The sequence below is a fragment of the Abramis brama genome (assembly GCF_963993115.1).
Source record: "Abramis brama genome assembly, chromosome: 2".
NCBI lineage: Eukaryota > Metazoa > Chordata > Actinopteri > Cypriniformes > Leuciscidae > Abramis > Abramis brama.
Genome location: NC_139964.1, coordinates 25,236,252 through 25,262,840, shown reverse-complemented (window position 1 = coordinate 25,262,840; position 26,589 = coordinate 25,236,252). Strand labels below are relative to the sequence as shown.

General features: G+C 38.6%; 1 protein-coding gene across 2 annotated transcripts in view; it reads left to right on the top strand.

Annotated features, from left to right (window-relative positions):
• LOC311077894 (B-cell receptor CD22-like) overlaps positions 1–26,589 on the top strand; it is a 184,809-nt gene that overhangs the window by 63,131 nt on the left and 95,089 nt on the right. The window contains exons 7-15 of one of the 2 annotated variants that reach the window (XM_084106537.1): positions 5,082–5,426; positions 5,664–5,915; positions 15,775–16,119; positions 16,509–16,760; positions 20,091–20,354; positions 20,433–20,532; positions 20,675–20,723; positions 20,846–20,923; positions 21,009–21,611. In XM_084106537.1, the coding sequence (XP_083962663.1) occupies positions 5,082–5,426; positions 5,664–5,915; positions 15,775–16,119; positions 16,509–16,760; positions 20,091–20,354; positions 20,433–20,532; positions 20,675–20,723; positions 20,846–20,923; positions 21,009–21,113 (1,790 nt within the window). In that variant the 3' untranslated portion in view covers positions 21,114–21,611. Of the gene's footprint in view, positions 1–5,081; positions 5,427–5,663; positions 5,916–15,774; positions 16,120–16,508; positions 16,761–20,090; positions 20,355–20,432; positions 20,533–20,674; positions 20,724–20,845; positions 20,924–21,008; positions 21,612–26,589 lie in introns of those variants that run through there. The other variant, XM_084106536.1, reaches the window with a different exon arrangement.

The following is a 26,589-nucleotide window of genomic DNA, read 5'->3' as shown; positions in this document are numbered from 1 at the left end:
TGTGGGAGCGAATTGCGGAAGGCATTGATGGTTCTAGTGAAAATACTCATCTCTCTCTCTGCTGAATCCAGTTGCAGAAGACGCTAAAAGCTGTGAAAGCCCATTGACGTGGTTGAAAATATTCATCTCTCTCTCTCTGTTTGAATCCCGTTGCAGAAGGACGCTAAAAGCTGTGAAAGCCCATTGATGTGGTTAAATATACTCATCTCTCTCCCTGTTTGAATCCAGTAAATCAGTGGTTCTCAACTCCAGTCCTCGGGACCCACTGCTCTGCACATTTTGGATGTCTCTCTTATCTGACACACTCAGTTCAGTTCATGGAGTCTATCCTAACGAGCTGATGATCTGAATCAGGTGTGTTAAATAAGGGAGACATACACAATATGCAGAGCAGTGGGTCCCGAGGACTGGAGTTGAGAACCACTGCAGTAAATGAAGAGCCGCTAAAGCTGTGAGATATACCCTCCATTCTCTGTCCGAGGCTAGTGAAGAGCCTGCTAAAGCTGTGAGTTATACGTACCCTCCTCTCTGTCTGAGACTAGTGAAGAGCCGCTAAAGCTGTAGGGCTGCACGATATATCGCACGATATTGTTATGCGCATCTCATCAGTAAAGCCGGTTCCTTGATTAGTAGTAAATCACCTTCAACTGCTTTCAGATGGAGCGGCATTTACTACAAAGAGCCGTAGTTAACTGACAAGCTGAGCCAAATCACATCAATATCGCGGACGTATCGCCAGCGATAATTAATGCGATATGGCTCAGCTTGTCAGTTAACTACGGCTCTTTGTACACAGCAAAAACTCCAGTGTTAAATTAACACTCCTGGGAGTGTATGAGTCCACACTCAAGAGTGTTGAAGTCAATGAGATAATTAAGTGATTAATTTAGTGATGATTGAACATTATTGAAGACACCTGATGTTAACAAGCAGAATCACTGAAGGAGAAAATCACAAATTGTAAGCCACCGTTATGGCGATCAGTGTTTGCTTTAGTTGGGCTCTTGACCCTTATATGATTAACTTTAGATTTTGTTTGGCTGCTGTATCTGAGTTATAACTGCCAGATGAACAAAGAAAAAAAGTGATCTGATGGTGTTGGTTATATTATGACATTCATCATTTGAACTTGATCACTGAACTCATTAAGATCCTTCTTTCTAACTTCGATTTGGTTACAACATAACTGTGAATCTGCATAAATGCCCAGAATTTTTGATATAATATAAAGGATTTCTTAAAAGTTGTTTAAAAACAAAATCATTCTCAGGCACACACAGACGTCAAGATTCAGTCAATGCATCTCAACAATGGTGTCTGTCTGAGTTTAGTAAAGAATACATTGAAGCTGCGAAGCATATCCACTTCCTCCATTTGAATCCTGTTGAAGAGAACGTCGGAGCTACTACAGAAATTATTTTAAAGAGATGTTTTAAAGTAAATAAAGAATTTTTACACTTGCCTTTTGTGTCTGCCTCCTTCGTGTGCACGGTCAGCTCTTCAGGGGTAGTACGCAAGCTAGGGGTGGGCGGCCCGCTGGCGCTCGCCCCGACCTGTAACGTGTGTGTTCGGTTTCGGGTGTGTGTGACTGTGCACACAGATAACAGTGTGCGAATAGCAAATTAAATTTTCTTTTGCCTCTTCTAGCGCTGGAATGGTTTAAAATCTATTGAATGTGGAAACCAGCAAGAAAAAAACACTTGCAAATAATAACTAATTAATTATTAATTCATGAATCAAATGCTTGCCGAACCATGGGGGCCGGTCTGTCCTTATCACAGATCAACAACGATCCGTTTAACCCCTAGATAGAATAACTTTATTCAACAGAAATAAATATAATCTCTTTCTTTGTATCAACTCACATTATTTGTTTAAATGAACTCAAATTTTAAGTCAACCAGATTAGGCAAATTTATGTTAAACAAGAACTCCGCTCGCACCAGTGGACACGCATTGTGAGAGACGGGGAGGAGCCGATTCCTGCCGTCGTTTTCATATGAGGTTTAAAAGGGGACTGAGTCCATCACAAATTCATGTACAAGTAGAAAAGGGCCAAGTGACGTCCCTGGTACCGGCAACATGGGAAAAGTGCCGGTATACGCAATAAAAGTGAGGGTACGCTACAGCTTAAAGGAGAACTCTGGTCAATTTTTTAAATTTGCACCCTGTTTACTTCAATAGGGCAAGTTTTAAACCTGCTTTTAGCCTCTTAACATCCTTGATGTGTCCTTACAAGTGCACAGCCATGTGAGTGACTCCTTCAGAGTTACCTATGATCACGCGCGTGAACTCGACAATCGATTACTATGGCCTTCGACCGAAAACAGGATGTAAATACAGGTATGAGCGCTGGCTGAATAAACATAATTTTTATTCATATCTTTCACATCTACTGCAGTCAGATTCACCCGCGTTCACTCTGAAGGAATCACTCACATTGGCTGTGCACTTGTAATGACACATCAAGGATGTTAAGAGGCTAAAAGCAGGTTTAAAACTTGCCCTATTGAAGTCAACAGGGTGCAAATTTTAAAAAGAGGATAACATGGTGTAGGCAACACCGATTTTTGTCGTTGTTCTCTGTACTGACAGCACTCCAAATGTACAAAAAAATGAGCTCAATGTTAAAATTGACCGGAGTTCTCCTTTAAAATAGAGAAGTGTGTACCAGCTCACTTTGAGCACTGAATACAGCAGAGAAACTAGAACTGCATCAACAAGTGCAGATACTGCCATTTCATCAAAGCAGCGTAAAGAAGTCTGAACCTTCTTTGGCCCATTTTCACCCTGATCACAGACTTTGTTAAAGGGTTTGTTCACCCAAAAATGAAAATTCTGTCATTAATTACTCACCCTCATGTTGTTCCAACCCCTGTAAGACTTTCGTTCATCTTCAGAACACAAATTAAGATATTTTTGATGAAACTTTTAATTTCCTTCTCTCTGGGCCTCGAGTCTTTCCACGTAGTGTAATAGCGTAGCGTGTCTGTGTTGCACGTCACCACGTATCACACACATGACCAGCGTCGCCCAATAGTGAGCCTATGTGGTGACGTGCAACACAGACGCGCTACGCTATTACACTATGTGGAAAGACTCGAGGCCCAGAGAGAAGGAAATTAAAAGTGGAATAAAGTCATTATTTTTGTTTGTTTTTGCGCACAAAAAGTATTCTCGACGCTTTATAAACTTAAGATTGAGCCACTGTAGTCACTTGGACTATTATTAACAATGTCTTTAATGCATTTTCTGGGCCAGCAAGTTATAATGTCTTAGAAGCCTATGGAGGAGTGATCCAGCTCTCAGATTTAATCAAAAATATCTTAATTTGTTTTCCGAAGATGAACGAAAGTCTTACGGGGTTGGAACAACATGAGGGTGAGTAATTTGCAAACTCTTCGGAAGTTGCAAACAACTTTTCTCCAGTGTTGTGACGTATTTCCCAGTGAGATGGAATATTGAACAGAGGGCAGGGTTTTACTCTAGCGCTCCTCCTCTCCATCTCTCGCTCATTACAGACTAACGGTTTGATGGGAGTGGTTAAGCGTTTCCCAAACCAAGCCATCAAACCTACGTCATCAGGGAAGGTCCTCCAATGCAGAGGGGAGGGGCATTTTCAGATTTTGATTAAAGATTACGAGGCCAAAATTTTTTTTTGTGTGGATTGACTTGCATGGATGAATTGTTCACCAAAAAACGATCAATTTAGGCAAACAAAGTAAATATGGTCAATTTTGATTTCATGTGGACATTAACCCCCAAAACTCAGACATAACAGAAACCCTTTTAAATCCCAACACAACAACATTAAACACTAACAGATCTCCCGCTATATTAATCATGTACAAAACTCATAAAATAACACTTCATTTTAACATTTACTCTCCTATCAGAGTCTGAAGCAAAGCATGCTGGGAACTAGAAATATAGAACTCATTCAGTTTGAGTTCTCAGTTATTGAGTTCACATGAGTTTTTCTTTGAAGTGCAATGATCTTTCAGTAATATTTTATTGAAATGAAATCACTTCATTTAATAAACTTGACTGTGAGTTTGTGAGGGATGTGCCAGAAGCCTAAATCCGAACTCGTAAAGGCACGGAAAATGAATAACACATTCTATGGAGCCCCTAAAGGGACATGGTTAGGCTTGCTGCGGTATTCGCTTACATCACAGTACATCAGGGCTGCGTCCGAAAACTGATAAATGCTGCTTTCTGAGAACTCATTCCAATGTCTTAAGGCATCAAGGCACGTCCGAATGCAATAGTTTCACTTCCGGTCTCCTTCGTCTGATGGATTTCTGAAGGCAGCTTAGATGTATCCTTCACTGCCTTTATCCCACAATCCTGAGCTTCACATTCTGTGACAGTTGAGCTAGAAAAATAAAGATGGCGTCTGAAAGTTCATACTTTCTCATGTTCATTCATAGGCCTTGGGGGGGGGGGGGTATAATTTATATATATAACCTTATTTCTATGACGTGTCACACAGGCACAATAGCGTGACACAGATGTATCACTTTTATTTCCTATTTATTCATTAACGATAGCCTATCATTAACTATATAATAAGTGCCAAGCACACACAGAAAAATAACGAGATATTCTCCATTCTCTTTGACCAATTAAAAACGACTGCAGCTTTCAGACGTGACTTTCTTTTCAGTTTTATAGTTCACTTGAGGCAGTTTCTATGGCATTTTTAACGACACATGTCGAGTGCGCATCAGTGTAATACATAAACGCGAGAGAGCATCAGTGTGCAGCACGAACCTCCACAAACTTGCACGCTCAGTAGTGTGTTGGAGCTAAACTGTGCGCGGCCCTCCAGGACCGAGTTTGGTGACCCCTGCTCTGTGTAAATGTCTGAAACTTAAAATGAACTTTATGTGGTTGAAATCACTGAATAGTTGTGATATGAAAAGCACTGAGTGTGTCCATCTCTGGCTCAGCACCAGCCAAAGCGTGACAGCAGGGAAAGTTCTGAGTGTGTTATGAACAGTGCAGAAGAAAACTAAATATTTCTGTGTTTGTTGCTGAAAGCCTCTTTAATTATTTTCCTCATTTCTGTGTTTCAGCGGTTGATGGTCTGCTGGATTGGGGAGTGAATTACAGCCCTTCATATGTTTGTGCATTAAAGGGATCAACAGTGACAATATCCTGTACTTTAACATATACTTGGGGTTATACACTCGTAAAAGGTTTCTGGACCAAACCTGTTGTAAATGATGGAGAATCACCTGATCTGTGTTCAGATCCACAGAAGAGAGGAAGAGTTCAGTGTAACAGTGAAGATAAACACACTTACAGCATCACTTTGACGGCTGTAACAGAAGCTGATAAACGCGTCTACTACTGCAGATTTACAGATCATCAGAGTAAAAGATGGACGATGATTCCTGGATCTTGGCTTGATGTCACAGGTAAAACTAGTGAACTCTCAGAAATAAAACACAAAAACATTTTATTAGCTTTTGAATAAACTACCATCTGTGCCACAGAAACATCATGTTTATATATAACTGCTTCAGTTTAGTGTTTTAATATTATCATTGTAGTATAATCACCATGATGCTGATGATGTAATGACAGTGAATATGTTGTTGTTGTTGATGATGATGATGATGATGATGATGATGATGTTGTTGTTGTTGTGTCAGACCTGCAGGTGGAGACACAGCAGAGTGTGAAAGAGGGAGATTCAGTCACTCTGACATGTAAAAGCAGCTGCTCTCTGCCTGAACAAACTACATTCATCTGGTACAGAAACACACAGATATTCACTGAAGGAACAGTGACAGTGAATCGGCTTCATCTGCGGTCAGTCAGATATTCTGATAGAGGAGACTATCAATGTGCTGTAAGAGGAAATGATCATCTGATCTCTCCTCCTGTTTATCTTAATGTTGAATGTGAGTACAAACTGATTCATTAACAGTAAAGAAATATTTCACAGATTAAAAGATTAAAAAACATTTAATATATTATATTCATATTAATTTAGAATATAGACAAACCTTATATTAGTGTAATTGTCTAAATTGGCAATATGTTTAATCTGCCCTATATTAAATCATTCCTTTTTTTCTATTTAATAAAAATAACAGAACATGAATCTATCAATTTGCCACTTCTTTAATTCAAAGTGACATGAAAAACCACTAAACCCTTTACTCTAAGGCTATGTCACAATTAGCTGCTGGATCATTATTTAGTACAACAACATAACTACACGTTGTTTCTCTGATCTGTGACAATCTACACAGCAAAATCCCCAGAGTTAAATTAACTCTGTTCAGAGAACATTTGGTCCCTCTCTACAGAGAGTTAAAATAACTGAATCAGAGTTAAAGTTAATGAGATACTTAAGTGATTAATTAAGTGATGATTGGGCATTGATGATGAACACCTGCTGTCAACAAGATCTCAGCAGAGGAGGATTAAACAACTCCACAAACAGCATTACCAGCTAACCAGACTGACTGTATTTCCAGTATGGTGATGAGTGTTTCCTTCAGTTGGGCAGTTTGACTCTTATTGCAAGTTTCTGGTTTTTGTAACAGTTTTTACCAAAACACATAATTTGATCAGCTGATGTAGTTTTTTAACAACAGATAGTAGAAAAATGCTTTTATCTCATGACTGTCTAAAAGTGATTATTTGATGTTAATAGATTATATTCACTAACAATACTCTCTAGGCAAAGATCGGACATTCTGAATTTAGATTTTTAAAATACATTATAGGGATTATTTATTTATTTTTTTTTATACAAAGACATCAAGAATCAGCATATGAATCTCAACAATGGTGACATGCTTCATGCTGCAATGCATGCTGGGAGCCACAATAGTATAAAACTCATGGCTCCCAGGATGCATTGCGGCATGAAACATGTCACCATTGTTGAGATTCATATGCTGATTCTTGATGTCTGTGTCTTAGAAAAAAAAATTCTCCCATTATGCATTTAAAAAATTCTAAATGTCCAATCTGTGGCAAGAGAGTACTGTTAGGGAATATCATCTATTAACATCAAATGACCACTTTTGGACTGATGATATAAGCGCATCATTCTACATTTTGTGTTTGAAAACTAGATCACCTGAACATCTTTGCTTCTGGCTTTCTTTGCAACAAATTACGTGTTATGGTAAAAACTGTTACAAAAACCACAAATTCACAAAAAAATAAGCTAAGAGTCAAACTGCCCAACTAAAGGAAACACTCATCACCATAATGGTGACCAACCATTTTCAATAAATCGTCAACATCTAAACCTCTGTTAATTCTCAATAAGAACTTCTGTAAACGTATTCCAGAAATAAAGTCAGTCTGGTTAGTAATAAGTGAAGCTGGTAATGCTGTTTGTGGAGTTGTTTAATCCTCCTCTGCTGAGATCTTCACAGATTTAATGTTTTATTTTGTCTTCAGTTGATTTCATCTAAGACTGCGGCTGGAAGTCAATTGTAGTTCTTGTGTTTCTCTTTCCTTCAGTGATTCTGCTTGTTAACAGCAGGTGTTCATCATTAATGCCCAATCATCACTTAATTAATCACTTAAGTATCTCATTAACTTTAACTCTGTTTAGAGTTATTTTAACTCTCTGTAGAGAGGGACCAAATGTTCTCTGAGCAGAGTTAATTTAACTCTGGGGATTTTGCTGTGTGTTAATTTTTGACAAACACACTATCACAGCAGCCAAAAAAGACAAAAGATATAATAAGAGTTAAGAGCCCAACTAATGGAAACACTAATCACTGGCTTTAGGCTTCTGGCACATCCCTCACAAACTCACAGTTAAGTTTATTAAATGAAGTGATTTCATGCTTTGCTTCAGACTCTGATAGGAGAGTAAATGTTAAAATGAAGTGTTATTTTATGAGTTTTGCACATGATTAATATAGCGGGATATCTGTTAGTGTTTAATGTTGTTGTGTTGGGATTTAAACGCGTTTCTGTTATGTCTGAGTTTTGGGGGTTAACAAGAGTCTGTGATCAGGATGAAAATGGGCCAAAGAAGGTTCAGACTTCTTTACGCTGCTTTGATGAAAAGGCAGTATCTGCACTTGTTGATGCAGTTCTAGTTTCTCTGCTATATTCAGCGCTCGCAGTGGGCTGGTACACACTTCTCTATTTTAAGCTGTAGCGTACCCTCACTTTTATTGCGTATACCGGCACTTCTCACATGTTGCCGGTACCAGGGACATCACTTGGCCCTTTTTCTACTTGTACACGAATTTGTGATGGCCTCAGTCCCCTTTAAACCTCATATGAAAACGACGGCAGGAATCGGCTCCTCCCCGTCTCTCACGATGTGTGTCCACTGGTGCGAGCGGAGTTCTTGTTTAACATAAATTTGCCTAATCTGGTTGACTTAAAATTTTAGTTCATTTAAACAAATAATGTGAGTTGATACAAAGAAAGAGATTATATTTATTTCTGTTGAATAAAGTTATTTTATCTAGGGTTTAAATGGATCGTTGTTGATCTGTGATAAGGACAGACCGGCCCCCACGGTTCGGCACGCATTTGATTCGTGGAGTTTATCATTTGCGAGTGTTTTTTTTTTTGCTGGTTTCCACATTCAATAGATTTTAAACCATTCAAGCGCTAGATTCATTTAGTTTGCTATTCGCACACTGTTATCTGTGTGCACAGCCACACACACCTGAAGCACACACACACACACACACACACACACACACACACACACACACACACACAGAGAGGCGTTTCAGATAGCGCACAAACTCCGAACTGATTCCTCTTTTCGCGTTCACACATAATGATGTCAAAATACCGGTCTCAGCAAGTATTCTCGTAAACAGTCAATTATGCCTCAAGAGAATAAGAACAAGAGAAGGATGAATCATTATTGGACCCGTGTATTCGGTCTTAAGTCCCACATAGCAACATTGGGACGTCCCAGATCCGGCCCACATCTGGCACACGTGGAAAGATGATCTGGCCCACATGCAGCGTGGAATGACGGCCCTTGGGCGGACCGCTCCTGTTTGCCAGATCTGGGCCACAAGCAGGCCATAGCAATGCCACATGTCAGCCAGGAGTAAAGAAATAAACCAGAACTGGACCTTATCTGAGCCACAAAATCTGTGTATATTAAATATGGAGTCATCTCAGCCTTAATAAGCCTGTTAACAAGCAGAATCACTGAATGAAAGAGAAAAACAAGAACTACAACTGACTTCAGACACAGTCTAAGATGAAATCAACTGAAGATAAAAAACATTAAATCTGTGAAGATCTCAGCAGAGGAGGATTAAACAACTCCACAAACAGCATTACCACCCACTAAACAAAATTATGTCCAAAAGACGTCTTTTCAACGTCTTTGTTACAAAAATCGGACGTTGAAAAGACGTCCACTGAGCAGCCAGAATGAAAGTTTTTATGACGTCTTTTTTTGACGTGTTCTGCACGTCCGATATAGACGTTTATCGAACCTTCGTACAAGTTTAAAACTAGTTCAGATGTGGCCATTGTGGACATTTATGGTCTCATTTAGACATAATTACTTTGACTATTGCTGTCAGATGATCTTAGTGAGAATTAACAGAGGTTTAGATGTTGATATTTGTTTAATTTGAAGTGTCACCATTGTGGTGATCAGTGTTTGCTTTAGTTGGGCTCTTGGTCCCCTTTCTTTTTACTTTAACTTTTCTTTGGCTGCTGTAACAGTGTGTTTGTGTAACACAATTGTTGTGGCAGAGAAAGCCTAGAAAAAGTTTGAGGTGTTATTAGCTCAATGTTGATGATGATAATCATCACAAAATGGGCATCTAATATTTTGTTTAATGTTTTGTGTTTATATTTGTTGTTCGTAACCACCAACCTTGTGGAACTGCATTATTGGTGCCAAAAGCATTAAAATGATCACTTATTTAAAGGTGTATAAAAAGCATGTGCACATGATGTTTTGAGCAAATGTATCATATAGTCACACACAGACATCAAGATTTTGCATATGATTCACAACAATGGTGACAATTTAAAATAAAATAAAAGATTCATGCTGCAATGCATGATGGGTAGCTTTCATAGTACAAAACTCATCCTTAATTCCCAAGCTTTTTTGTTTTGATTGTCACCGTTGTTGTGATTCATATCCAAAATCTTGATGTCTGTGTGTGACTACGTGATACACTTGCTCAAAACATCATGTGCACATGCTTTTTATACACCTTCAAATAAGTGATCATTTTAATGCTTTTGGCACCAATATTGCAGCTCCACAAGGTTGGTGGTTATGAATGCCAAAACATCTGACAACATTAGATGCTTGTTCTGTGATGATTTCATCATCATCAATATGCTGAAAACAGCTGATCTTACTTATTATTGGCTTTCTCTGCCACAGCAATTGTGTTTTAAAAACACACAGTTAAAGCAGTCAAATAAAAGTTAAAGTAAAAGGAAAGGGGACCAAGAGCCCAACTGAAGCAAAAACTGATCGCCACAATGGTGACACTTCAAATTAAACAAATATCAACATCTAAACCTCTGTTAATTCTCACTAAGATCATCTGACAGCAATAGTCAAAGTAATTATGTCTAAATGAGACCATAAATGATGTTGAAATATGTCCACAATGGCCACATCTGAACTAGTTTTAAACTTGTACGAAGGTTCGATAAACGTCTATATCGGACGTGCAGAACACGTCAAAAAAAGACGTCATAACAACTTTCATTCTGGCTCCTCAGTGGACGTCTTTTCAACGTCCGACTTTTGTAACAAAGACGTTGAAAAGACGTCTTTTGGACATAATTTTGCTTAGTGGGCAGCAGAGTTGTATAGTCCAGGGGTCAGAAAGTAGAAGTCCTGCCATATGTTTATTCCACCCATGAACTTTGTCAGCTGATTTCTATCTCCTGTCTGAAAAACTGCTAATTAGCAAATCCAGGTGATTGGAACAAAATTCTGAGCAGGACTTTTACTTTCTGAACCTGGACTTTACACCTCTGGAGAGAACAGAAAAAGAGACGAGCAGAAACACAAGAACTACAACTGACTTCAGCCACAGTCTCAGATGAAATCAACTGAAGAGAAAAGAAGACATTAAATCTGTGAAGATCTCAGCAGAGGAGGATTAAACAACTCCACAAACAGCATTACCAGCTTCACTTATTACTAACCAGACTGACTTTATTTCTGTTAGAACTCCTTATTGAGATGTGTGTAATTTGAAGTTACCATAACAGTGATTAGCATTTCCATTAGTTGGGCTCTAAACTCTGATTATATCTTTTGTGTTTTCTGGCAGCTGTGACAGTGTGTTTGTTAAACACATTTGCAGCAGCAAAGAAAGCTCAGTTTAATCAGGGCAGGTGATGATGGTTACCTGTTGATGGCTTTTTAATCATGATGTTATTGCCTGAATCACTGATATAATTTGTGTAATACAATTGTTTTGCTCAATTAATATATCAATATCATAAGCCCTGTGTTACTGCAGCATGAGATCAAGCAGTATTATACCTATCAGTTAAAATATTTGAACAAACATGAGAACAAAAATTTTATCTTCAGTGTGACACACACACTTATCAACAATCAGCGTATGAATCTCAACAATGGTGACAATCAAAAATATTCAGATAAACTGATCAACTCTGAACATTACAAAAAAGCTACTAAATGTCACTACAAAAACAACAGCAAAAAATAAAAGCAAATATTTAAAATTAAACAAAATAATAGGACAATTCAGCTGCATAATTTATTCATGTTGCAATGCATGCTGGGAGTTTTGTACTATGCTGGTACCCAGCATGCATTGCAACAAGGTACTTTTGATTGTCACCATTGTTGAGATTAATACGCTGATTATTGATGTTTGTCATAGTAGATTTAGCTATAGCACTCAAGTTTATAAAATTCTTTTAACTGATTTCTATATTACTTCTGTATCTCATACTGCAATAACTCAGGATTTGTGAAGTGAAAATATTAATGGAACACAATTGTTAGATTTGAAAAGCATCAGTGGAGCACGATACTTCATGATGATTATAAAGCCATCAACAGGTAACCAACATCACCTGTCCTGATTAAACTGAGCTTTCTTTGCTGCTGCAAATGTGTTTAACAAACACACTGTCACAGCTGCCAGAAAACACAAAAGATATAATCAGAGTTTAGAGCCCAACTAATGGAAATGCTAATCACTGTTATGGTAACTTCAAATTACACACATCTCAATAAGGTGTTCTAACAGAAATAAAGTCAGTCTGGTTAGTAATAAGTGAAGCTGGTAATGCTGTTTGTGGAGTTGTTTAATCCTCCTCTGCTGAGATCTTCACAGATTTACTTTACACCTCTGTTCTTTTCTCTTCAGTGGATTTCATCTGAGACTGTGGCTGAAGTCAGTTGTAGTTCTTGTGTTTCTGCTCGTCTCTTTTTCTGTTCTCTCCAGAGGTGTAAAGTCCAGGTACAGAAAGTAAAAGTCCTGCTCAGAATTTTGTTCCAATCACCTGGATTTGCTAATTCAGACAGGAGAGAGAACTAATTAGTGAAATCAGCTGACTGAGTTCATGGGTGGAATAAACTATGGCAGGACTTTTACTTTCTGACCCCTGGACTATACAACTCTGGTGGGCAGCTTCACTTATTACTAACCAGACTGACTTTATTTCTGTCAGACGTCTACAAAAGTTTTTATTGAGAATTAACAGAGGTTTAACTCTGTTTCATTTGAAGTCACCATAACAGTGATTAGTGTTTCCATTAGTTGGGCTCTTGACTCTTTTGTCTTTTTTGGCCGCTGTGACAGTGTGTTTGTCAAACACATTTGCAGCAGCAAAGAAAGCTAAAGTGATATGAGATCAGGGGCCCGTTCTTCGTACGTCGCTAACTCAGTTAGCTGGATTTGATTGTTGACGATTTGGCATGATCTTGGATTGTTTGGTTCTTCGAAGCTCATCCTGGACTTGCTGTCATAGCAACAGGTGCGCAAACTTAAACCTGCTCGCGAGCAGGCTTATTTCATGTAAACAGGATTAAATCGCGGCTTCACAAGCGGAGCTGATACGGGAAGTCCAGCGCAGCGCGATAGTGCACTTTCTGAGATATATATTTTTTCTCGTGACTCGTGAGATTGTCGTTTACATTATTAATTTGTTGGAAACGCACATTTATTTTCGACTTGTCAGAGTCGGGCTTTAACTACAGCACACACTGTGCCCTAAGATTATTTGCGAGTGGCTCTTTCCTTTACACTATTGGAGATGGGGAGAACTTGATGGAAAGTGCTGTCTGTCGTTTTTAGGTTTACAAAACAGTTTTATGTTTTTTGTGGCATTTCCAAGCCACTTAAGACCCAATGTTGTAAAGCAGTTTTTTAAGCAGTTTTTTTTATTTTATTTTTTTATTATTAGGCTATCATATTTTTTTATGAAGATCATGCAATCATGACCATGCTGATTACAGTATATGTCACTCAGGTTTATAGACCATAGACTGCCATCAAGGCCTCAATGAAGGGGATTATGTGAACAGAAAGGGGGTTCACAATGTAAATGTGCAGCCCAGTTACTATTGTGATTCTTAATCTTAATATTCCAGATTAATAATATTATATCAAATAAAAAAGGCAGTTGACAAATCTTCCATATCAAAAATGTGAAAGTAAAATGGCCAGGATCTGTGCATGACTTAAGAATTTTCAGAAATTCACATTCATGCACATTATTTGAAAGTGGTAAGGAAAGTTCCACAATTAAATATCAAGCTCACTGTATTACATACACTTATGCTGATCCTAACAGAACTGCATTTTTTCATAGGTGATTATGACATGTTCCTGCCTGCAGACAGGTGTTTTATGACCCCATTCCCTGACCCAAACCAGTTACAATGCAGCATAGCCAGGACAAGGGCACACAATGAAATGAACTTTGGTTAACTAAAGGGAAGATTTCAGTGTCTGAAAAGTCTGAGGGTTGCACACCTGACAGGGCCTGTGACATTGTTGCATGTGCCATACTACACAACACTGCCAAAAAAACACTTTTCATTAAATGTTTAATAAAAGACAAATAGCCTATGCTTAGTTCCTTGAGTTTTATTTCAATTGTTCTTTGTAAAGAAAAGCCAGTGGTCAAGTGCCTGCAAAAAGAGATATTAGACACATGCCTCATGCAACAAATAAAAAGGAAAATTTGTCTATACACTGCCCACCTGTAGGCCTATGTCTGCTCTGTCTGTGCAGACTCTTCTGTGGGCCTTTCTGTAGATGTGGAATCTTGCAATTTATGTTGCAGCCATAAAGCATACTAGTATAAATTAAGTATATTAAGTTATTTATGCACTTGCAGGTAGGCTAGTTCCTCCATATGACAGTTATCTGAGAGGGTTTATTCACTGTCCAGTGCAATGGAAACAAATGGACATTACAAAGTCTTATACTTTCTTTCCTTTGGAAAGTTAGAAAATGTCCACTTACTGCACATATTTCAGCCACCACTTTCTTGGGAACAGATACAAGTGTTGGTGTATTTTGTAAAAGTGCACAAAAGAGGAAAACACAATGTCATTACAATGAACTACACTGGGGAAAAATGTGATCAATAACTCATATTTTTACATTAACATAAGTTTATCAGGTTTCACTTTCACAAGTCAAAGCAATTCATACTCAAGATTTAACAGTTGAAATGACTATACAGCCTTAATTTAATGCAGCAAAAATTATTTTACAGTGTAGTCTACTAAGATATTTTTTCTCAGCCTTTTTCTTGGTTGCTTTTATAAACAGACAACCATTAATTTAACAGTGCCTTTTATAAAAGAGACTATAGGCCTGCTATAACTAAAAATTACCATTATGTAGAATATGTTTGTACTTCACTTTTATTTGCTCCCATGTTCTAGTGTGGTGACTCTGACATTACAATGAACAAAGTAATTATGCAATTATTAAAATACAAAAATATAGGTGATATTAAGTAATAAAAACCTCTAACATGGCCACTTCTAACGGATTTAAATTGTCTACTACTTTTTGCCAGCCCTCTATCCTGGCCTTTGCAGACTTTGAGGTGTTCCCTGGCGTTTTGATTAAACATTAAAATTCCGAATAAACTTTTAGTTCTTGCTCGGCTGAGGAGAAAAACTGAGCACGCTCTTTGGCCACGCTGAGCAGCCAATAGCAGCGTTGCTGATCAATGTTTCTACTATCGATACATATCCCTTTTTAAGCCAGCTCATGAACGCGCAATTATCTCAGATAACTCAATCCAGCGATACTAATCATAAACAACAGGTGAGTTCGAAGAACCCAATTAGCCGGATCATGATTAGCACGATGAAATCATCTTGGATGTGTCATTTGATCTCGGATGTAATAAGCAACGTACGAAGAACGAGCCCCAGGTGATGATGGTTACCTGTTGATGGTTTTATAATCATCATGCATTAGACTGATTCACTGATGTCTTTTGAATCTTACAATTGTGTTGTACCATTAATACATTCACATCACAAACCCTGTGTTACTGCAGCGTGAGATCCAGCAATATTATAACAATCAGTTAGAAGATTTTAACGAACATGAACACCAAAACGTAACCTATGCTGACACACACAGACATCAACAATCAGCGCATGATTCTCAACAATGGTGACCCGATCACTTTTAGGGGAAATGCTGATCCTTGGAAATTTACCACATGCTTGAACCCAATGAAAAATTTCTGCATTTGCTGCTGAAAGCCTCTTTAATTATTTTCCTCATTTCTGTGTTTCAGGGGTTGATGGTCTGCTGGATTGGGGAGTGAATTACAGCCCTTCATATGTTTGTGCATTAAAGGGATCAACAGTGACAATATCCTGTACTTTAACATATCCTCAGAGTAATAAACTCGTAAAAGGTTTCTGGACCAAACCTGTTGTAAATGATGGAGAATCACCAGATCTGTGTTCAGATCCAGAGAAGAGAGGAGAGATTCAGTGTAACAGAGAAGATAAAGACACTTCCAGCATCACTTTGATGAATGTAACAGAAGCTGATAAACACATCTACTACTGCAGATTTACAGATCATCAGAGTAAAAGATGGACAGTGATTCCTGGATCTTGGCTTGATGTCACAGGTAAAACTAGTGAACTCCCAGAAATAAAACACAAAACCTTTTCTATTAATAATTGAATGTATTTGATTAAACGGGAGGGAGTGATGGATGGAGGTTGGACTCAAACTCAGGTCTCCATGACAACAGCAGCTGTTTATATATCAGAAGTGAATCACTATCATCTGTGCCACAGAAATATCCAGCAATATATTATGTAACTGCTGTCTGACCTGCTTCATTTTAGTCTTTTAACGTTATTATTTTAGTATCATTGCCATGATGCTGATGTTGTGATGACAGTGAATATGTTGTTGTTGTTGATGATGATGTTGTTGTTGTTGTTGTTGTTGTTGTTGTTGTTGATGTTGATGTTGTTGTTGTTGTTGTTGTTGATGTTGTTGTTGTGTCAGGCCTGCAGGTGGAGACACAGCAGAGTGTGAAAGAGGGAGATTCAGTCACTCTGACATGTAAAAGCAGCTGCTCTCTGCCTGAACAAACAACATTCATCTGGTACAGAAACACACAGATATTCCCTGAAGGAACAGTGACAGTGAATCGGCTTCATCTGCAGTCAGTCAGTCTTTCTGATACCGGAGACTACAGGTGTGCCGTTAAAGGACATGAACATCTGATCTCTTCTGCTGTTTATCTCACAGTAGGATGTGAGTACAAACTGATTCATTAGTATAAGTGAAATATCTTGTACTTTTAATGTTTATATTTTATTTGGGAGAGTTTATAAAGCTAGGCTCAAACTGAAATCTCTAGTAGTGTGTTGTGAAAAGTGTAGAAGAAAAATATAGCTGCGATTATCAGAGTTCAAGTGTTTAAAAGCCTGTAAGCATATGTAACCGGTCCCACTTGATGGGACGTTGACTCTGAGTTGTTTGTGCGTAGAACAAATAGACATCAAACTTCTATGACTGGTCTATAGACCCCTTCAATGTTCGAAAGCCTAGGTTGGGTGCGCGCAGCATTGGGTCAGAAAAATGGCATGGCTAATAGACCGGCATATTGTGTCAAGATATGCACTGTCTTTGCCACCACAGGAACAGGAACAGTACCATAATAAACTTGTTTTAGCTAATGGCGATTGTCTGCCTGATCCCGAGCTCCTATCAGAATGGGTAGACGACGTTAGCGAGTGGCCAGATATTAACTGGTACTGCTATCTATTCAGATAGATACTGCTGTCTGCTGAGTCTGTACATGACACAGGTCACAATTAATGCCAGATATCAAACTTCACCTAACTATTAAATCAGTTTACAGAAAACATTTGTTTACTTACCATGGCTTAACTCTACAGTTGTTGTCACAATGTTGTCCCAGTCTGCCCATTTATAAAAAAATAAAAACCATTGACAGTTTTCTGTTAACTATTAACCTGCATAGCTTAATGTTATAGGCTTGTGTACAGAAAACTTTCTGAAAAAAAAAAGTTTAAAAAAGATTAAAAAACATTTTTTTCAATAAACGGGCAGACTGGGACAATGCTACGATCAAAGAGGCTCATGCTTGTAGTGCTCACTTCATATCAGGTAAAGTCATCCTTTAGATTAAACTCAAAAGCCTGGATTGCATGAACAGTTTTCTGTACACTAGCCTATAACGCTAAGCTATGCAGGTTAATAGTTTTGTAAATGTCATGGACCTGTGTCATGCTACAGGCGTAGCCAGCTGCTAGTAGTTACAACATTGTGACAACAACGGTAGAGTTAAGCCATGGTAAGTAAACAAATGTTTTCTGTAAACTGTAGACTGATTTAATAGTTAGGTGAAGTTTGATATCTGGCATTAATTGTGACCTGTGTCATGCTACAGACTTGGCAGATAGCAGTAAGTTTCTGAACAGATGTTGTCTATTTTTTTTTTTTTAAACGGATGAGATCCTGCAGGAATCCTGAAGAACTTGACTCCACAACTGGTGCGATTTTCACAGTCCACGACGCAACAAGTAGGCATTCTTTTCATGCCGAGAAATCCTTTTTTTTAAACGCACAATTCCCACAGCAAAATCCCCACGGTTAAATTAACTCTGTTCAGAGAACATTTGGTCCCTCTCTACAGAGAGTTAAAATAACTCTGAATCAGAGTTAAAGTTAATGAGATACTTAAGTGATTAATTAAGTGATTGGGCATTAATGATGAACACCTGCTGTTAACAAGTTCTCAGCAGAGGAGGATTCAACAACTCCATAAACAGCATTACCAGCTTCACTTATTACTAACCAGGGGTGCGTTTCCCGAAAGCATCGTTGTCCAACTATGGTTGCAAGTTCATCGCAATGTCCATTGAACTCTATTGGTAACGACAGAACTTTTGTAACAGTTTTTACCAAAACACATAATTTGTTATAAAGAAAGCCAAAAACAAAGATCAGGTGATATAGTTTTTAACAGCAGATAGTAAAAAAAAAAATGCACTTATATCATCACTATTCAAAAGTGGTCATTTGATGTTAATAGATTATATTAACTAACAATACTCTCTTGCCACAGATTGGACATTTTTAATTTTTTAAATACAAAGACATCAATAATCAGCTTATGAATCTCAACAATGGTGACATGCTTCATGCTGCAATGCATGCTGGGAGCCACAATAGTAAAAAACTCATGGCTCCCAGGATGCATTGCGGCATGAAACATCACCATTGTTGAGATTCATATGCTGATTCTTGATGTCTGTGTCTTAGAAAAAAAATTCCCCTATTATGTATTTAATTTTTTAAAAAAAATGTCCAATCTGTGGCAAGAGAGTATTGTTAGTGAACATAATTTATTAACATCAAATGACCACTTTTGAACAGTGATGATATAAGCGCATCACTCTACTTTTTGTTGTTGAAAACTAGATCACCTGAAGATCTTTGCATCTGGCATTATTTGTAACAAATTACATGTTTTGGTAAAAGCTGTTACAAAAACCACAAACACTCAAAAAATTAAGCTAGAGTCAAACTGCCCAACTAAAGGAAACACTCATCACGATAATGGTGATCATACATTTTCAATAAATCGTCAACATCTAAACCTCTGTTAATTCTCAATACGAACTTCTGTAAACGTATGACAGAAATAAAGTCAATCTGATTAGTAATAAATAAAGCTGGTAATGCTGTTTGTGGAGTTGTTTAATCCTCCTTTGATAGACAAAACTTCAGAGGCTGAGAACTTGTTAACAGCAGGTGTTCATCATTAATGCCCAATCATCACTTAATTAGTCACTTAAGTATCTCATTGACTTTAACTCTGGCTACGTTTACACGTGGATGGCTATTTTCATAAACGGACATTTCGCCCCTCTTCGTTTTCAAAAATAACATCGTGCACACGAACCTGTGTATATGCTGTCAAGGGCATGCCAAACCTGTAGGTGGCAGTGTAACGAGAAGCTCAAGCCCACCTTAGCCAATCAGAATCCCGAAAATAGTCACATTCTGTGACGTCGCTGCCTAAAACTCCGTTTTTCTCTGTTTCTCTGCAAACGTGCAAACGAAGATTTTCAAAATCTCCACTCTGGCCGGAGTTTTTAGAAAGAATCGGTTTCATTGGCGAATCCTCCGTTTGCGTGTAAACGAAGGGTGCAAACGAAGGGAAATGTCTCCGTTTTTCAAAATAACCATGTACGTGTAAACGGGGCCTCTGATTCAGCATTATTTTAACTCTCTGTAGAGAGGGACCAAATGTTCTCTGAACAGAGTTAATTTAACCCTGGGGATTTTGCTGTGCAGTGACTCAAACCCTCCTGCTGTGATCTTCAGCTGGTTTAAAAGAGGAATGATTGTAAGATCTGGAAGAATCTTCAGCATCTCAAACATCAGCTCTGTTCACAGTGGAGAATACAAGTGCAGATCCAGATATAAACATGGAGAGAAAGACTCTGATGCTGTGAAGCTGAATGCCATGTGTGAGTGAATAAATGTGAGTCAGTAAATCATCTGGTTATAGTAAGTTATCCAATAATGTTTTATTTTTGTCTCTTTCAGACCGACCAAGAAATGTCTCAGTGTCGGTCAGTCGGTCTGGTGTAATAGTGGAGGGAGATTCAGTGACTCTGAACTGCAGCAGTGACTCAAACCCTCCTGCTCTGAACTTCAGCTGGTTTAAGGAGAATGAAACCTCAGCTGTTGGATCTGGACAGAGTTTCAGCATCTCCAGCTTTAACTCCAGTTTCAGTGGACGCTTCTACTGTGAGGCTCAGAATAAACATGGATCTCAGAGATCAGCGTCTGTTTCACTCACTGTTAAAGGTATTTTCTATAATCAGACACTCTTTCAGTTTCATCTGTCTCACGTGTGAAATGATCTTCATGATCGTCTTGTTTCAGGGGTTCAGAGAGATGCTCTGCTCACAGTTTCTGGGATCGTGGCGGGATGTGGAGGATTGATCTTCATCATCTTCATCATTATCATCATCATGTTCATAAAGTGAGTGAAGTTTATCTGCACACTAAAGTCTATTCACTAAGAAATCAACCAAAATCAATCTCACATATAAAGCAAATGGACTCTATTTCAAGCCTTTTCTTTTTAAAATATATATTTTTAATAGTTTTCTCTCTGTTTTCAGGAGGAAGAAGAGGAGAGAAGGAGGAACTGAAGACGGGAATCAAAAGCAGGCGAGTCGGCACACACACACCTCCATCTACAACTGCAATACAGTGTGATTGTATTGTTGCATTGAACTATGAATACAACAGTGTATATGAAGCAATATAAGTGTATAAATCTTTCTCTATAGGCGGCTGACGCGAGTGATGATACATACACAGCTCTGGATCCAGCGTCCAGAACATCTGACGTTTACAGCACAATCACAGTCAGTAAATGTCTTTTACACACTTTTACACTCAGATTCAGCAGATCCACACATAAACAGGCTGTTGTTGATCTGTCTCTCACAGTCTGTTCAGTCCAGAGCTCCTGATGACTCCTACACGGCTCTTGAGCTTCAGTCCAGATCTTCTGAATATGAGACTCTAGCAGTGACTTCAGCAGATCCACATTAAACTGTATTACTGCTAATATACATCTGATGCTCCTCACAAACTGATAATCCATCATTATGAGCTCATAAACATCATTACTTTATCAATAACATTCTGATTTCTTAAGCTGTGTATATTGTCATTGAGCTTATAAGAGTGTTGTTGTATTAGTCCTGCTAATCTATATTTTAGCCTGCATATTTATGTTTGTGCTGCATAAGCAAATGCATTTTAGGAGAAAACTTGTGTGATTCAAATATTTAAAGTTACATCACAATAACATGTAGTCAATAGTTTAGTGTCTGCTTTACTGGAGTATTCAACATTTTATTTATGTATGTTAATAATCATGTTAAACTCAGTAAAATCTGTATCTGATTGTATTAAAGTCTCTAGTTTCTCAGTCATGTTGGATTGCTCTGTTGACTGGATTTTGTTCTACTGTATCTTTAATTGAGGATCCTAATAATTCCTGTAGTGTTTAAAAGACCAGCATCTCAAATAAACATTTCTCTCCTTGCTGATGTGTATTTTATCATTATAACTGACATAACTGATATTTCATGTGTGTGTCCAGACTGCCGTCTAGAGGATATTAGTCACACTAATAAACATTGCCTATAGGTTTTAAGTATACTGTATAAGTAATGAAAGGCCAGAAGTGAAGAAGTGATGAATTAGAAAACTGAAATTGGAAAACTCAAACACAGTGAACCAGAATAGTCAATAATTAATTTTAATAGTTAATAATTAAAAAATGTATCATTGTGCACAGCAACCAAACAGGATTAATGAGACTGCAGGGTCCTCATGACTTTCAGAGCAAGAGCAATTTCCAAACGGTGAGTGTATTTCTCTGCTCTCAACTTTAACCCTTTCATGCATGAATTATGATAACCTCAGTCAGGATTTTTTTCCTATGTGTTTTTATTGCTCTTAGGGCATGAGAAACAAGAATTGATTTTTATTTTATTTTTTTTACAAATTTTTCAAAGAGATCTTCAGATGTCCACTTGAGTGGACAGCATGCGGTTGGTTTAAACTTAAGATATAATATATTAAATATAAGACAATAATCAAACAGATAAAGTATGTGAATTTAACAAACTAATCAATACAATTATATCAAATCATGTGAAAACTATAAAATATATACAAAAAATAAATGCAAAATATTGCAAAGGCTTCATACAACTTCATACAAGTTGCACATCGCGTATCTTTGATATCAGAACATGAGGACGTGATTCCATCAGAATTTTCTACAGTCTGTCAAGCTACAACTGTGGAAACCACTCAGATGTTCCCTCCAGTGCACCAGAGTATGGAGATTTACCCTTATTAGCTGATCATTCTGATTATGTTCAAGATGGACATGCACATTTCTATCATAGCCCTCCTCTGAGAAAACCTAGCGATACGTTTTTTCAATCTCATCTGAAATGATCAGTGTTGGGGGTAGTGCATTACAAGTAACATGCATAACGCATTCAGATTACTTTTTTGATGTTACAAGTAAAGTAAAGTGTTACAAGTAACATGCATTACCTAATCAGATTACTTTTTGATCTAACAAGTAATTAACTACAAGTAATGTACATTACCTAATCAGATTACTTTTTGATGTAACGAGTAAAGAAACACATTACAAGTAACATGCATTACGTAATCAGATTACTTTTTGATGTACTTTTTGATGACAAATTCAAGAAAATGCTTTTTTAATATCTGTCCACAGTAGTGACCACTATGCGTGAAAGGGTTAAAACGGGTCGTGTCATCTTTAGACCCTGCACATTACTAACACATTTCTTATCTATGAAACTTATTTAAACATAACATGACAAAATATGTGAATTATATCTCGAACAAAACAAAACAACTTGAGTTGCTCTGTTTGTTAGTTAACTCGAACTCTCCTGCCATCTGCCGTTAAAACGAATTACGAGTATTCGCTGGGTCACATGACCATAAATGATAAAATTACAGGCCCGTTGTGAAGGGATCCAGTTGTTCACTTTCGTTTGGAAAACCCCTATAAATGTTTCCTTCCCGAAGTGCCCTTCAAGGAGGAAAATACACGTTTGGAATTTGCCAAACCACTATAGCCACTAAAGAAGCTCCTCTATGATCTCTGTATGTGCCGTCGTGAGTATTACGTCATTGGATCACGGTCCTCTGGTCATGTGTTAGGGCAGGCTGAGTGAGAGCAGTCTCTCCTTAAAGGGTTAGTTCACCCAAAAATGAAAATTCTGTCAGTAATTACTCACCCTCATGTTGTTCCAACCTCGTAAGACTTTCGTTCATCTTCGGAACACAGATTAAGATATTTCTGATGAAATCTGAGAGCTGGCTCACTTCTTCATAGGCTTCCATGTTATTGAAACTTGCCGGCCCAGAAAGTTAGTAAAGACAATGTTTAAAATAGTCCAAGTGACTACAGTGGCTCAACCATACGTTTATCAAGCGACGAGAATACTTTTGGTGCGCAAAAAACAACAAAAATAACGACTTTATTCGACTATTCATGTTGTTCTGTGTGGGCCTCTGACGCGAGTTCACATAGTGTAACAGCACAGCGTCAGAACGTAGGCTCACTATTGGCCAGCATCACACACATGACCAGCGTCGGCCAATAGTGAGCCTACGTTCTGACGTTGCGCTGTTACACTACGTGAACTCGCGTCAGAGTCCCACACAGAACAACATGAGGGTGAGTAATAATTACTGACAGAATTTTCATTTTTGGGTGAACTAACCCTTTAGTGTAGATCTCCTCTTCCTCTCCCTCGCTCTGAGCCACGCTGCTGCTTTTGGGGTCCATCACCTCCTCGTCCAGAGCCCAAGTGGGCTTGAAAGTTCCTTTTTGGGTTTTGTCTGGGGCCAGTTTCACAAAGCTATTTTAGACCGGTCTATTCACAAAAATAAAGACTGACTTAATTTAGACCAAAAAAATTAGACACCTTACCCCCAGGGTAACTTAGGTCTAAGACTCTATGTTACCTTGGCAACCAGCAGTAACAATCAGTTACATTACAAACTGCCAAAAGAAAAGGGAAAATGGCTCATAATTTAAACATTTCTTCCAGTTATTACATTCCCAAGTAAAATGTCCTTGTAACTGTTAGGGCCGTTACATAGTCAACGCGAGCAACGATCGACGCGCTCCCTTTCATAGTCTGAGCAGTGGACGCAAGCGTCCCGGGCGATGCGTGAAATGCAATGCACCGCTCACGCAACTGGGGGTAGTAGAGTCACAGTGGAGTCATAGCTCTTTCGCTTCAAACGCTCGCTTTATACGCGCGTCCTATTCGCCTTGGACGCGCGAATGGATTCAAAATGTTCAAGCGTCGAACTAGACGCGATAGACGCGAATTTGACGCTCTATTCGTGTTTGGTGTGAATGCTGCAACAGGCTGCGATGTCAAGATTGCAATGCTGAAGTGTGTGTGTGTGTGTGTGTGTGTGTGTGTGTCAGAGAGAGAGAGAGGCACGGGCGCGATCGAACAGTAAAAACATACGCCGTCATTTATACTCCTCCTACAAACACATATTTTCCGCTGGGGTAAACTGCACTGAGCGGTTGAATGCGCTTACTTGATCCGCCATGTTTTTTGTTTTGAAAAGTGTCTTATTTTACCCAGAATGCATTGCAGTGTAGTCCTACTTAAGATAGTCAGAGGCTGCGTTTGAAACATAGACTGTAAAAAAATATGGACGTAGTGTCCGTGACGTCACCCGTAGAGTTCTGAAGACCGTTTTTGAAGCCTAAAGTGGGCGTAGCCGACCGTCGCCATCTTGGCAGCGCGTCACTTCCGGATAAACGAAAATGGGCAAAGAAGCGGTACGTGGGTGGAGCTGAGGAGCCTGATGCTGAAACCACGCCCACCTACCTCGACGCGAATCACGCGATCAAGTTGTTGTCTTGGATACTACAAGATATTGGCGCTGGCGGTTCATTTTGAATTCAGCTCCAAGCTTACCATTGAGGTAAATTAACCTGAACCTACACAACAAAACTTGAAATAAATGTATGTTATTGATATTAAAGTAGACAAGGTTGAAAACGCTGCAGCACTTTTAATACATGTGGTAACGTTTATTTTCAACACTAACGTTAGATGACTTGCAGAAAACATTAACAGTTGTCATGATTCATGAATAAGAATTAACGATAACGTTATCAACTTTACTTAAAAACTTACATCTCAAATAAACTATTTGAAGCAAATCAATTAACCTGAATTTATGAGTGTCTATTTGGATGTCAACTGAATATAACGTTATAATTCGTAACGTTTAGATTCGTATTAGCCAACATAAAAATGTTATTACCATAGGTTATTACCTATTTACATTAGTTTATTTTTTACAAGCTGTGTATTTTTTTTAGTGATCGATTTTGAGATGGCCACCCTTGATACTGCACCCATGATGCTGTCTGCACGATCGTCTGCACATAAAAACTGTAAGTACTAGTCTTGGCTATTTGACAGCTGATAAATTATGTCTATCTTATAAGGACATCAACAAATTAGATTGTCATCTATATTTTGAGGTGTTGCTCCCTTGATCTATGTTCTCCCACATGTATTGTTAACATAAAAAACCTGAGCTACCTTTCATAGTTAAATTCTTAATTTTCATTACCTCAAGCATTTATTAAACTCATTTATTTTCCTTCCATAGACACAGTGTGGATCATTGGTGATAGTTACATCAGACGTGGTGCCCAGAGAGCTGCAGAGACCATGGGAAGCAACCTCAGTCTGCCAGGAGTCCGGATGTGTTGGTTTGGGTGTGGTGGACTGCGGTGGAAAGGACTCCTCCCCTTCTTCTCCCACTCCCTGCGAGGAAGAGCAGCACCGGATGTCCTCCTCATCCACTGTGGCGGCAACGACCTGGGCGAGGTCAGCAGTGTCCAGCTCGTGAACGCCATGAAGGAGGACCTGCACCAGCTTAAACTCCGGCACCCGGGCATGAAGATTATGTTTTCAGCTGTGACCCAGAGGTGCCGGTGGAAGGCTGGTGCCAATCCGGTGAAAATTAACAAGGCAAAAAATTTTGTTAACAGTGTTATGGCTACATTTGTTCGTAGCTTAAATGGTGCCATGATTGAGCACCCTCACATTAGACATGACAGTCCTGGGCTATTTTTAAAAGATGGAGTTCATTTCACACCTAGGGGAAATGATATGTTTTTAAATACAATAGCTAACTGCCTTAAAGGCCACATCCAAATGCAGTGAACTGCTTACAGTGGGCAGTGTTACTGCTTTTGAATTTTGCCTTTAGGGCCATTTTGTTAGGCCTAAATATAGCCCTGACCATCATGGCTAATGTTGAGTTTTTTATGTTAATTTAGAAACACCTGTAGCCATAACACTGTTACCTCTGCTCTTCCTCATCCCTACATTCTCCCACCCCATTCCCCCCCCCCCACCACCCCCCCCACCACCACCATCCCATGGTCTCTGCAGCGACTCTGCATAATAAG